Below are 12,594 nucleotides of genomic sequence, written 5' to 3'. Positions count from 1 at the left end.
TTCTCCTAAATTGCTCTGCACTTTTATCTTTTACAATCATTTTCGTTCCTTTTTGCGTTGCTGGAAATGATGGAAAGCATCATCAGGACAAATTCCCAGCACAAGGGTGTAACTGGAAGATGACACTCGCAGCATCATTTGCCTGCACTGTGATCATACCATCCTTCTGAGAAGGGAACTACAAAGGCAGCAAGAGTGGAGGGAGCGAGGCCCATTCCAATCTAACCGCCGTCACTCCGCTACAGCGTCACCAAGATTTCCCTCTTTTTTCTCTTTGGCTTTAACTTTCCCTTTCCCCCTTAATCTCTTGCCTATATATTTTCATCAGCAAAGGGTAGACAAAACCCAACGAGCCCATCTCAGAACCTGACACTTCATAACCAGGATGGTAAAAGACTTACCAGGGAGCCTTTCGGTATTTCCGTATCTGCTTTGGTTTTGACGTTCTTCTTGTGGGTTCCTTGAGTGCCGATAGAGCTGCCGGTGACACAAGAGCCCTGGGAGCTGCCCTTTAACACGCTCCTGCAGGAAACATTATTTGATCCACTTTCAGTCTGTTGAGCTGCTTTCTTATCAACTCTGCAGGTAGAAAGTGATTCCTCTGATCAATTACATTGCTCTCCTGCAATCGCTCTACTTTTCCCAATCCTTTAATGTTTAAAGTAACCTCCATGTGTCTCTTTGTCTTTAAACCCTTGAGTGATAAGTGTGTCTCACTGGCCTTGGTCAAATGTTCATCTGCTATTCCGGTAGTGTGTCAATTTAGATTTGATAATGCAATGGCTTATTTTTATTTTTATGACTGCTTGTGAGATGGCGGGTGTGTGTGTGAGGGAATAGAGTAAAAACCACTGGGGAATGATTGCTAAATATATTTCTGGCTTGAGATCAGCAGAATCTGTAATTACCTCCAGAAAGTTTCTAAGTTTGCTCGGTACGATCAGTGGGGTCAGCATCCTTTAAAAACATATGTGTAGTTTTCTTCCATTTCATGCCATGTGGGTATATTCATGATTTCTACTGTAGGCTGGATTTCCATCAACCTTGATAAAACTTACCATTCTTTAATTTCAAAGACCACTGGTTTGGTTACCAAAGTAACGTGGACTAAATTACCATTTTATCGCTAACTTGTACTTCATTGTTTAAATTCTGGCTAACGTGTAAAAGATTGCTACGATGAATTTCTGCTTGTATGAGAAACATGCTTGACTGCTATTCAGTATGCAGGAAACAAACAACTCTCCCTGTTGGGGGGTGAGGAGTGGGTAGGGTTCTGCACTGCCCTCTACACTGCCACCCTCTTTGCCAACACGCTACCTGTTTAGGAGTTCCGTCATAAAGGTATCTTTCGTTGCACACGGAACAGGGCTGGGTCTATTTCTCGATACAAACTTCACTTGGTCATAAATGTCTGGCGGTGTTTTCAGGTTATTTCTGTTTTGTAAACCACTGTCTGGACCATCTGCCAGCTCGATGTCCCTGTTAAGTTCATTTTCCATCTCGCATTGTAGCTCAGGCTTCTTTTTCTCTTTCTTTCTCTCTGATTTTAGCTGTTTGTTTCCAAACCCCAAACCTTTTGCATCTTTCTTTTCTGCTTTGGTTTTGGAGACATCCATCTTCCTGCTACTGAGAGCCGGCAGTCTGCTCCTCCGAAAACCGAACCAGCTGGCAAAAGAAGGCCCGGGCTTCGGCTTCGCGTCCACAGAGGTGGACTTTGTTTGCACTTGGCCCTTTTCCACATTTTCCTGAATGCACAACATGACCTTTTCTTCGATTGTGGGTGAGAGGGGGGCTTCTGGGCTCACAGCACCGGTCCTGGTTGTAGACGTGTCTGGATACCTTCCAGAAGTTTCTAGCTTGGAGGTCCTGCTGGTTTCAAAACTGCTGGGATGCCGTGTCCTCCCCGGACTCTGAGGGGCTCCCAGGCCGTCTTTTGGGGTGGACGGGCACCTGCCGTGGTCGCTGCCTGCTTCCTCTGGTGCAGTCACCCTGACGCCTTCTCCCTGGGCGTAGGCCGGCTGCTCTTCTGTTCCAGGTGGGGCGAGGGGCCCTTCGGATTTTGGAAGGATCCTCAAAGGCAACTTGCTTGGACTCCCGTGCTGGCTGCTGGAGCTGCCTGTACTCCCCAGGGAGCCCTGCCTGGAGGAAGGATGCCCCAGGGGCCTCCCAGCACCAGGGAGACCGTCAGACACCGGGGCAGACGCGGTCTTGCTGGGAGAGCCTTCCGTGGAGGAGCTCTGCCGGGTGAGGGAGTTGCCCCTCTCAGCAGTGTTGGTAATAATCTGAGTCCGGACCTTGCCTGGCCCTTCCACGGAGGCCGTGGGGGGCTTGTCCCCTGAGTGAGCGCTGAAACTCTGGCTGCGGGCTTTGGCTCCGTTCATGCCTAGAGCTGGTTTTAGCAGCGGTTTGTTGGAGGACAGGGATCTCTTCACAGACTTGTTTTCTACCGCATCTTCTCCATCAGCCCCAGGCGTGCTACTTTCCAGTGACTCTGGCGTTGCTGTTTCCAGGGGAAGCCCTTCGGCCAAACTCTCCTGTGCTCGTAAACCCAGTGGAGACACATTTCTTTCGCCTCCCGTGGTCTCAAGGCTGCTGGCGTTCCTGGAGGTCCCTGGCTTATCCTTGCTCACAGCCGCGGAACTTTTCGAGGCTTCGTTGAGGCTGTCTTTTTCATGTTTCCCTGGCACTGTAGAGCTCTTCCTGAGCAACTGGGGAGACTTCATGAAGACTTTGAGCCCAACGGGGAGGCGAGTTTTCAGTCCTCTCTCCTGAGGGTTTTGGCAACCCTGCGGGGTGCTGTGGCTTTTGGAGGGTGCTGATGACGAGGGGCTGCTAACCTGAGATGATGGTGACTCATTTACCCCTAAGAAGGAGGGCTTGGGGGGTGTGGAGACACTGTCATTCAACTGTCCTTTTCTTGCTGGAGACACACCTTTGGGAGACGGTATTTCCAGTGGCTCACGGGTAGAAGGACAGTTCTTGGGAGTCCGTAACCCTATGTCCGTTTGTGTGGTCCCAAGTGTCTGGTGAGGTGGGGTTTTGGGGACACTTCTCTTTGGAGAGACCTTTGGAGGCCCTGGGGCCATCCCAGCAAACGAGCTGGAGGGGCTGTGAGCAGGGCATCTGGTTTGGATTGCTGTTTCTGTGGAGGGCGGAGGGGGAGTGAAGACTGGCTTTTTGAAGGCCACAGAAGGTTTCTTCCCCTGCACTTCTGTCACGGTCTGATTAAAATAAATAATTGGAGCAGAGGATCCTTTCAGAGGGGGGGATTTCAATACTGTCCTCGCCGCCTCACTGGGGACCCCGCTCTCTGGCTTGGCCCACGAAGGGGGCGACAGATAGTCGTAACTGGGCCTGGCGAGTAGGGAGACCGACCTGCCTGGAGGGGACGGCAGGGAGGGCGATCTCACCCCGGCCTCTGGCCCCGGGTCACAGTGTTTATCCCTCGTGGGGGGCTCGCCATCGTCACTCGGCTCGGCAGGGGGCCTTGGCAGCAGCTGTGACGCTGGAATCTGACTCCTGGAGTACTGGACCCAGTCCCTTCTGCTGAACATTTTGGAGCCGTGAGGGAGCTGGGTGGAGGGTTTTGGAATGTGTGAATCTGGCGGTAAAGCAAAGAGGGGCTCTGGGCCTTCAGACTTTTTGAACCGTGAGAGTTTCCCTGGAGCTGGTGATCTCTCAAGAGTCACTGGGCCAGCTGAGGGGACCATGAGGGAGGCTTCAGGCTCCATTATCCTCGATTTCTGAGGTGAAGACTTGCCCCTGGTAGGTATTTTTGTCAGACTTTTCTTCTGATAGATGCCCGTGGCCACAGAGGACCTAGAATGACTCTGGCATGACGTAGCGTGTGTTGGTTTGGTCAGTCTTTGTCGCTGAGTGCTTTGCGTCACAGTCCTGGGGTGGAAGGATTCAGTGGGTGTCACGGCAACATCATCCACTTCTTGTCTTGGAATGTTTCTCTCAGTTTCTTCTTCAGATCTCTTCAAGAAAGGGTAGTCTCTAGCAGCAGCCCCTGGCTGTAAGTGAGCAATTCCCTGAGGTAAAAGTTCAGTGTGTTCTGTCTGGGGCCCAGCAGGGGCCTGATGGATGGAAATCTCCTTTCTGGTAACAGTGACCAGGCCAGTCTGGTGAGAGCTGAACTCAATGGGCTCGCCATCTTCTGCATCAAATATGACAGTAATACATTCTTCTGAGGAAGTCCGTTTTACAACCCTTTGCTGCTTAATGAAACTAAACGTCTTTGGCCTGCTCTCGAAGTGGACGGGCACTTGTTTTTCTTCCTCCTCAGGAGACCCACGTTGAGATCTTCCAAATCCCACATGGACGTCCAGGTTCTCCACGGACTTGTCGGCGTCCACAGTCAAAGACACGTCTGAAGGGCTTTTCTCATCACTGCTCTCTATGTGCAGCTCATCCAGGGTTTCGGTGTCATCAGTGTCTGAGAGCTGGAGATTGACAGACAGGCAGCCCTGGCTGTGCGGGTCCCTCTCTCTCTGTACCTGAGGCCCCTGCGCACTTGGGCACTGCTTCCGCTCCAAGGGACAGTTGCTAGCACAACTGGTCAGCTTCTCAGGCCTTTCCCAGGGGTAGACCGAGGAAGTGATTTCTGAACAGTGTTTGCCATTCAGCTCCCAGCCAAAGAGACTGTCAGAAACACTGTGGGTTAATTCACAACCGTGCAGCCTGCAGCCCTGGTGTGGAACTGCCTGGAGCGAGGCTAAGGAGGAAGGGTCCTCTTCGGCATCGTCGTGAGAATCTGTGTCATAAGCAAATGCCTTGTGGGGCTCCTTGCAGGGGTTCCCCGTGTCTGTGGGTTTGCAGGGGGGATATTCCTTGAGGCTGCTACTTTTAATTCCTGGCGAATAGATTCCTTCATTGGAGTTCATGCAATCTTTATAACCCCATTTGGTTATCACTGATGGGGGTTCAAGTAACACTTTTCGCTTCTGGAGCTTTCTGAGTCCTTCCAAAATGTGGCTTTCCTTGATGCGAGTCGGAGGTAGTTCATCTGTGGGACTAGCAAAGCCACTCGGGAGTGAAGAGTCAATACTTAACCTTTTGTCCCAATTTTGTGACGACTGCTAGGAAAGAAAAGGAGACATGAGAAATGATTGAGCTCTGTGGATCACCAATTTATAAAAGGGAAAAGGCCATCATTAAACTTAATTTGTTCTAGTGGTTGATAAATATTCACATATAAATGCATTTATTCATTAATTGATTCAAACTAATTCATTAACTACGCAGTGAAGCTCTACCTTGCCAGGTCCTGAGCTAAGTAGCACATGATATAGGTAAGTAGAGGATGAGGACCCTGCTTTCAAGGAGCATGCAACCCCCAGGAGGAGTTGAGCTCAAGGAACCATAAGTCAAGGGATCATATGAGACATGCAGGGGTAGCAGGTACTCCAGAATTTCGGACGAGGGAGACCACATGTCTGTTCAGAAAAAAAAATACAAAAAGCATATAAGTTTCCTTTCCTTTCCTTTTCTTTTTAAAAAAATAAACCTAGCCCTAGAAAGAGAGATAGGTTTGCCTTAGTTTAAAAGTAGAGGAAATGATTTCCAGGTAGAAGAAATGGGAAGGCAAAGACCTGAATTGGAAAAGTATGCTTAAGGAACACTTAGGGAGTAACCAGAAGACACTATGGCTCACTGCTCAGTGTATACGGCAGGTAAAGAGGGTAAATGGAAAAGTAAGCTGGTCCCTGCCTTTACGGTCCCTTCCATTCTAACGACTGAAAGTTAGAATGCCATGTGGCTTCATGACTTTACTCATTGATAGGCAGTGAACATCTGTGCAATGTTTACACAGATAGAGCAGCTGGGCATTTGCTGTTAGAACTCATAGCAATGGTTCACCGGCTAACTTCAAAAGGTCAATTTCCTGTTCTTCATATTTCTCCAAATACCAGTGTTAGTTCTGGAGAAGTGACCAAGAAATGACATAGAAAAAACCATGGCATTCTACTCAGACATTCATATTTATCAAATTACTGCTAGCAAGAAACAGTGGCAGAGGAGGAAACTTACATTGACCAAGCATTTGCTGTGTACCAGCCCCTGACCCAGTGCTTTGATTTAATTTTCAGAACAATACCATGAGGGAGACATTATCAGTTCTATTTTACTAGGCGGGAAAGTGAGATTCAGCAAGGTCTGTCCTTTGGAGATCACATAGTTAAGGAACAGCTGGAGCAAAGGTTTGAACTCTGGTCTCCTGGGTCCTTCCTATGACCATTTCTGAAGTGGCTGTGTGGAGATCTGAACCCAGGCAATCTGGCTCTAGAGACTGCACCATCCATCTGGATGCCATACTGCTGGAATGAAGCTTAGCCTCTGTTCTACCCTCTATATTAGTCAAAGTCATAATAGAGACCATAGGTTATTCCAACACCCCTCTTTCGAATGGAACTTGTGGAGTTTAATCACAAACCGGCACTCGGGGAAACTGGGAGGCTCTGACCTAATGACTATTTTCTTTTAAAAGGCTATATAATTAACGATGAAGAATGTCTATGAATGAATCTGGTGGTTTCAGATGTGCACTCTGCACCAGTCTTGGCTAAGAGTACAGCTCCCGTTGGCATCTCCACACTAGGTGCCCTGCTGCTCCAGGACTCTGAACACCTGAGCGCTCGTAAGCAGAGGTCAGCTCCATGTCAGAAACTTGCCTTGGAATCTCAGCGAGCATCTGGTTACATCTAAAACTTTCTCATAAAAATTTTGATTGTTAAAAATCATAAAAATCTTGTCATCAACAATACGTCTTGTTTATTTTTTCTTTATTTGTTGTATGTATATTTGGTTTTAAGTCAAATTATATATTCTCTTTGGAAAATTCTCCAGGGTCAGAAGTTGCTGTGCATAGATTCTATTTTGGTGATGCTTCCCCTTCCCCCTCCTCTTCTGCTGTGCCATTAAAAACTCCTTCGGAAATCAGAAGAAATCCCTTCGGTAAGTCTGGGTATTATAGACTGACCAGTGAGCAGACTGCCACAGCTTGGGTTTCTAAGAATTTCCATGATCCTGATGTCACGTTCACAAAAAAGAAGAGAAGCCAGGCAAAAGCACCCTCTTAGAACTTGAAAGGGGCAGATTTGTTCACGCCATAGGTGTGCTCTGTGTCTGCCTACCCACTTCTCTTCTGCCTCCCCGCAGCCTGCCCATGCTGTGGTCTGCGTCATCCCAGGGCCCAAGGCTGCAAACCTCCCAGGGCCCTGGCTCCCCACCGTGGGAGATTAGCCACATTCCTCCAACAGTTTTCCAAAGGAGGTCATGGTATTTAATAGCTTGAGAAAGGTTGAGGATAATCTTGAAACTTGAAAAAAAGCATGAATCTCCTATTGGGGAGATGGTGGGACGAAGCTGGCATTTCATATTGGCAGCTTCATTCTTTGCAGGGAAAAGTCAGAAGAGACTTGCTCTGGGGAACAGGGCAGCTGGCTGAAAGATGCTGCTGCTAAGGTAGGAGCCTCGGTTTAATGCCCACAGTTCTTTCCTATTTCTTGACTAGACAACAGTTTTACACATTCTTTTTTTTTTTTTAAACGACATTCTTGGTCTTAATGGAAACAAACCCATCCCGACAACTGGGACTCCTCCACGTTTTAGGCTGATTCAAGGAGGTCAGTCTAGCAGAATGGTTAAGGTTCTGGAACCAACTGCCCAGCTCCACTTACTGGCTATGAGACCTTGGGATGGATATTTAATTTCTCAGCACCTCAAGTTTACTTCTCTGTGAAATGGAGGAAATAGGAGAACCTACTTAATAAGCTATCACGAGCATTAAATGAGCTAGTACTTATGAAGAGCTGACAAAGCTGACATGTGGTCATTACTCAATAATACAAGCCAGATTCCTCCATGGAGGGCAGGCCAGTGCATTTCATGTAGGCTTCCCTTCTGTTTCTACACAAAAAAATATTAAACCAAAATACTTATGAACTACTAAAGAACCGTTGGTCATATATTTGTTATTACATAGGTTAATATTATATTCACATTCAAATTTATATTGTATGAATTTATTATGTAAGTTAATACTAAATGAGTACCTGGTACTTGGTAAGAACTTAAGAAGTTCCTTAAATAATATCAACTTAAAATGTCTTCAAGACTTCTTCCCTGGTGGCCCAGTGGTTAAGAATCGCCTGCCAATGCAGGGGACACGGGTTCGAGCCCTGGTCTGGGAAGATCCCACGTGCTGCGGAGCAACTAAGCCCGTGCGCCACGACTACTGAGCCTGCGCTCTAGAGCCCGCGAGCCACAACTACTGAAGCCCACGCGCCTAGAGCCCGTGCTCCGCAACAAGAGAAGCCACTGCAATGAGAAGCCCGCGTACCGCAACGAAGAGTAGCCCCTGCTCGCCGCAACTTGAGTAAGCCCGTGCGCAGCAATGAAGACCCAAGGCAGCCAAAAATAAATAAACAAACAAATAAAAATAAAATAAAATGTCTTCATGAGACTGGGTCTAGTTTGCTGGATCCCTGAGAATTAGGACTTTTCTCTGGGAGATGTAACAGGCACGCTGGTACTCCACAGCCATTTTGAGATGGGACACTGTTAAATCTCCAGATGATGGCTAATGGAGTGTGTATGAAGTGTCTTAAGAACCTTATTTCTCCTCTTTCAGGGAAGAGATGTCCCTAGGATACCGAGGGTTGCTCTAACTGGAAAAATTTCAAGGAAGAAAGAAAAGAAGAGAAAAGAAAAAAGGCTCAGAGAGAGAGAGAAAGAGCTGTGAATGAAAAGAGCAGAGCAGGGGGCTCTGGGAGCCAGCAATATTCAGAGACAAAGAGAGGGAACACCCCCCCCCACCACCACCACCTCCCCAGTCTGCTAAGGGCCAGGTTCCTAGCAGTCATTATTCAGAACTCCAAACAGCTCCTTAGAAGGAGCAATTCTGATAACACCCCAGCCTCCGCACTTTGCACTGTAAGTCTGAGTCCAAGGGAATAAGCTCTAAATTCCAGCTTGCAATCTTGTTCTGAGTTCTTGTTCAGAGTATGAAAAACCTCCTCCCTCACCCAAATTTTCTGGCAGTTACGGAAGTTCCCTGGTTTCTTATGCTTCTGAAGTCATAAACTAAATTTATACAGATGGCAGAAAACCGATCTCCAAATATTCGAATTCAGGGTTTCCATTCTCCTGTACTCTTTGTTTTTCTTTAACATTAGGAAACTGCAGAAACAGCGATTCCAGATTCTTGGCTTATACCAGTGTGCAAAGATGTTTATTCAAATCATGAAGGAATCTTCAGCTGGGTGAGCCCACTTTGCAGATGGAGTCATTCCAGCCGTAAGAGTTATTTAAAAATCTGGTAGAGGAACTCCTGGCATCTAAGTAGAGACATGCTCGACTTTCACTGAAGCCATAGCGCTTGTCGTCCACCATGGAATTCTCCCTCTCTACTGTGCCACCCTCCAACTTACAGCCATAATATTAGTGTTTTATGAGGCTATTGCCTTGATTAAAGGTCAATATAATACATGCTATTTTTGAGCAGTAAACTCCTACAAAGCTAATGATACTTCCAAACCTTTCGGCCATTCATTCGGAGAGAATGCACCGCTCTCCCTATTCTCTAGAAGAAAACCTTTTCTTTGAGTTCTCACGGGATGCTCAGTCTGGAGTGACTTGGCACGTGGGCAAGGCCACTCTCGTTTGCAGCGGACGTTAACAAGTCTCTCTGAGCATCACAGGCTTGATGTCCATAAAACTACTTGAAAATGTCTTAGTCGGTCTGAAGCGTGGTCAGTTCCATTAGGCCAGGGCTCCAGTTCCAACTCGATATAAATCTGGGAATTCGGTGGGCTCCACCAAAGCACAGAAGGGAAAATGTCTTTCTCTCCCAAACTCCCTCCCATGATGGCCTCGTCATCTGAGGTTGAATCATCATGCCACTTCTCACTGGCTGTGTGACTTCTAGCAAGGAACTTAACAGTCTCTAGCCAATTTCCTCTTCTATGTAATGGGGAGAAGCGTAAACAGACAAGAACTCAGCAAATGGTCATTTCCTTCTTCGCCTCCCTCCCACCTTCCGCCTTCCTACCGGAAGAGGCTTCTTTTCTGGTTCTCTCTGACGCTGCAGTGCCCTGAAAGGAGCCTTACCCTTTTCCTGAGGTTCTTCCCATCATGCCACGTGTAGGAGGAGCCGCTGGAGTATTCGCTGCAGGCGCTCGAGAGAGACAGCTCGCTGCTGCTACAGCTGCTTCGAGTACAGAGATGACCGTGGATGGCAACCCCCATGCCAGGGCGTTTCAAAGCAGGGGTTCCTGATTTTGTGTTCAGCTGGCATTCCTAAAAAAAGCAGGACAGCTCTGAGCGAGGACTTCGCTAAGGGAGAGAGGAAATCCCAGCTCAACATCATAATGAGGTAGGAGCGAATACAGCACTGTGGTTAGAGGCACAGACTTTGGGGTCGACAGACTAGGGGTTCAAATCTTGGCTATGACTCTGACTAACATGCCTGGGAAATGATGTAATCTTTTAGAGCTACATTTTCTTTTTTAAAAAGTGAAGAATAATAATACCGCGCACCGTTTAGGGTCACTGCAAGGACCAAGTGAGTTTCTAGATGAGAAGCATACAGCATAGGATCTGGCCTAAGCAGGTGCTCAATTATTATGAGCTGCCATCATCGTTAGGCAGAAATATGACACTGGTAGTGTTCCATTTTATCCAGTCATGCTGGTTAAAGAATCAGATCAATATCAAGACATGACTTTAATGCTACAAAAGGAAGAAGACAGAGCAGCACCTTTGGCTTAAGGGTTCAAGAGCATGGGCCCTGGACTGGAGTCTAGCGACCTGGCTCTCAGGCTACCAGTGCCACCAGATATGAGATATTGAGAAAGAAAGCATTTAACTTCCATGGACCTTATTGTCTTCTGGTATAGGGTGGGACAGTTCTCCCAGATCACTCTTATAATCCCTATGGCTCTGATAACATCATTATAAGTCTGGGATCGAATGCCCAGGAAGCCATGTACTGTAATGGAACACCAAACCTGGGAATCACGAGGCTCTGTTGTAAAGATCCTAGGACTCTTCATATCAGTTGGCTATCCAAATGGTAAAGATTCTCACATCAAACAGATCTGGGTCCCGCACAGAAGGATCCAAGCAGTTAGAATTCTAGCGGGTCTGCATAAGGCACAGGTGACAAAGCTGTAGACACCCCAGAACATCTTGACAGCCACATTATAGGCCCCTAATGTAACAGATGAAGCTCCACTAACTGGACAGGCTAAATTAATTTAGCATCCCGATCACAAGAATGGGATCTCTCCATTACAGTCTCATTCCTGTCCCCTATCTAGAAAAGCTTTGTCTCAGAAACTCATTGATGGGAAACCATCTGTCTTTGTGTCACTGGCGGAATGGCAAGTCTCTTACTTGTGCAATCTATTGACACTTTATGGCTGCCTTTAGTACCTGGGTACATATCACTGTTCTCCAAATGCAATTCCAACTGACGATGACTAAACACCAGCTTGGGGAAGGAAGGTAATGCTGTTCTGGGAGCACTCGTGGTCAATAGGAAACCCCTGCATCGGTACAGAGGGCATGTTTAATCTGCTGTCTAACCAATATCCATAATGCTTAATAACGTTAGATTTTCAATATGAGGCATCTGCCTTGCTATCGATACTTCATTTTGGCTGCACAATAATCTCTTTAAGTGATCTGAAAATGCCAAGGAACTTTACTACTCTATTTTTCCCCCTGAAATTTGGCTCTAAATACCACTGAAAGGAGAAAGTCGTCTTAAAATCCAGCTTTCAGCAATACTTATTGATTTATGACCTCATTTACTGCCAGACGTAACTTAGTTAAGGGGAGTTCACGTCTGTATCTCAACAACTAGCCTCTGCCCGTGGTCCCAATGCACAGGAGCACGATGCAGTTAGGCCTCAGGCACGGCACACACATCTGGAGCATGCCCTGCACAGACTTGCAGAAATATCACATCGTGAGCCGCTTGCACTTGTGCGTCTTCTCTTTTCTCCGTCCCATTCTCTGGTATTTTGCTGTTTGGTTCACCAGGGTGGTGGCTTTTATTTAGGACTACCTCTGCTCTAGAACTTGTGTCTACTATCCGGAGAGAGATCACATCCATGTCCTTTGAGGCCATCCGATCTAAACTTCTCCCATGGCTTTTTTCACACCCTGCACAGGTGTCAGTCACCGTTTATATTCTACCTTTTCCCAAAGTACTGAAGCTTATCTGTGATTTCTCTCTGTCTTTCCCATCTATACCTTCCCACCTCACCTATCAAAATACTGTCTATTTTTACAACTCAACTCAGTTCCCAGGCCTCTCTTTAACAAATAAGCTTCCTTGCCCAGTTGTCACACATGTGTGCACCTCGATACAGATGTTGGATTAAGATGACAGGGAACTCAGAAGATGAGCTGGAGGAGGGAGGCATTGTTGCCTCTCCCTTGACCTTGAACTTGAGATGCCCAGATGTGATGGAGGACACGGTTGGGAGGTGGGGAAGGCCCATCAATGTCATGTGGGTCAGGCAGGGCTGGGGTAGTTATGCACAGAAGTGTCCTCTAAGCCGGGCTTTTCATCCTTTC

At 47.2% G+C, this 12,594-nt stretch overlaps 1 protein-coding gene across 1 annotated transcript in view; it reads right to left on the bottom strand.

The window, feature by feature from the left end:
* NCKAP5 (NCK associated protein 5) overlaps positions 1 to 12,594 on the bottom strand; it is an 870,988-nt gene that overhangs the window by 54,830 nt on the left and 803,564 nt on the right. Inside the window, exons 11-13 of the mRNA XM_022590669.3 lie at positions 10,117 to 10,305; positions 1,321 to 5,084; positions 402 to 579 (exon numbers count right to left, since the gene is read on the bottom strand). Coding sequence (XP_022446377.2) covers positions 402 to 579; positions 1,321 to 5,084; positions 10,117 to 10,305 — 4,131 coding nt within the window. The remainder of the gene's footprint in view (positions 1 to 401; positions 580 to 1,320; positions 5,085 to 10,116; positions 10,306 to 12,594) is intronic.

Source organism: Delphinapterus leucas, chromosome 8 (genome assembly GCF_059928025.1).
Source record: "Delphinapterus leucas isolate spDelLeu-1000000601 "Yukka" chromosome 8, BTC_Dleu_Yukka2, whole genome shotgun sequence".
NCBI lineage: Eukaryota > Metazoa > Chordata > Mammalia > Artiodactyla > Monodontidae > Delphinapterus > Delphinapterus leucas.
This window is presented reverse-complemented; position numbering and strand designations above follow the sequence as displayed.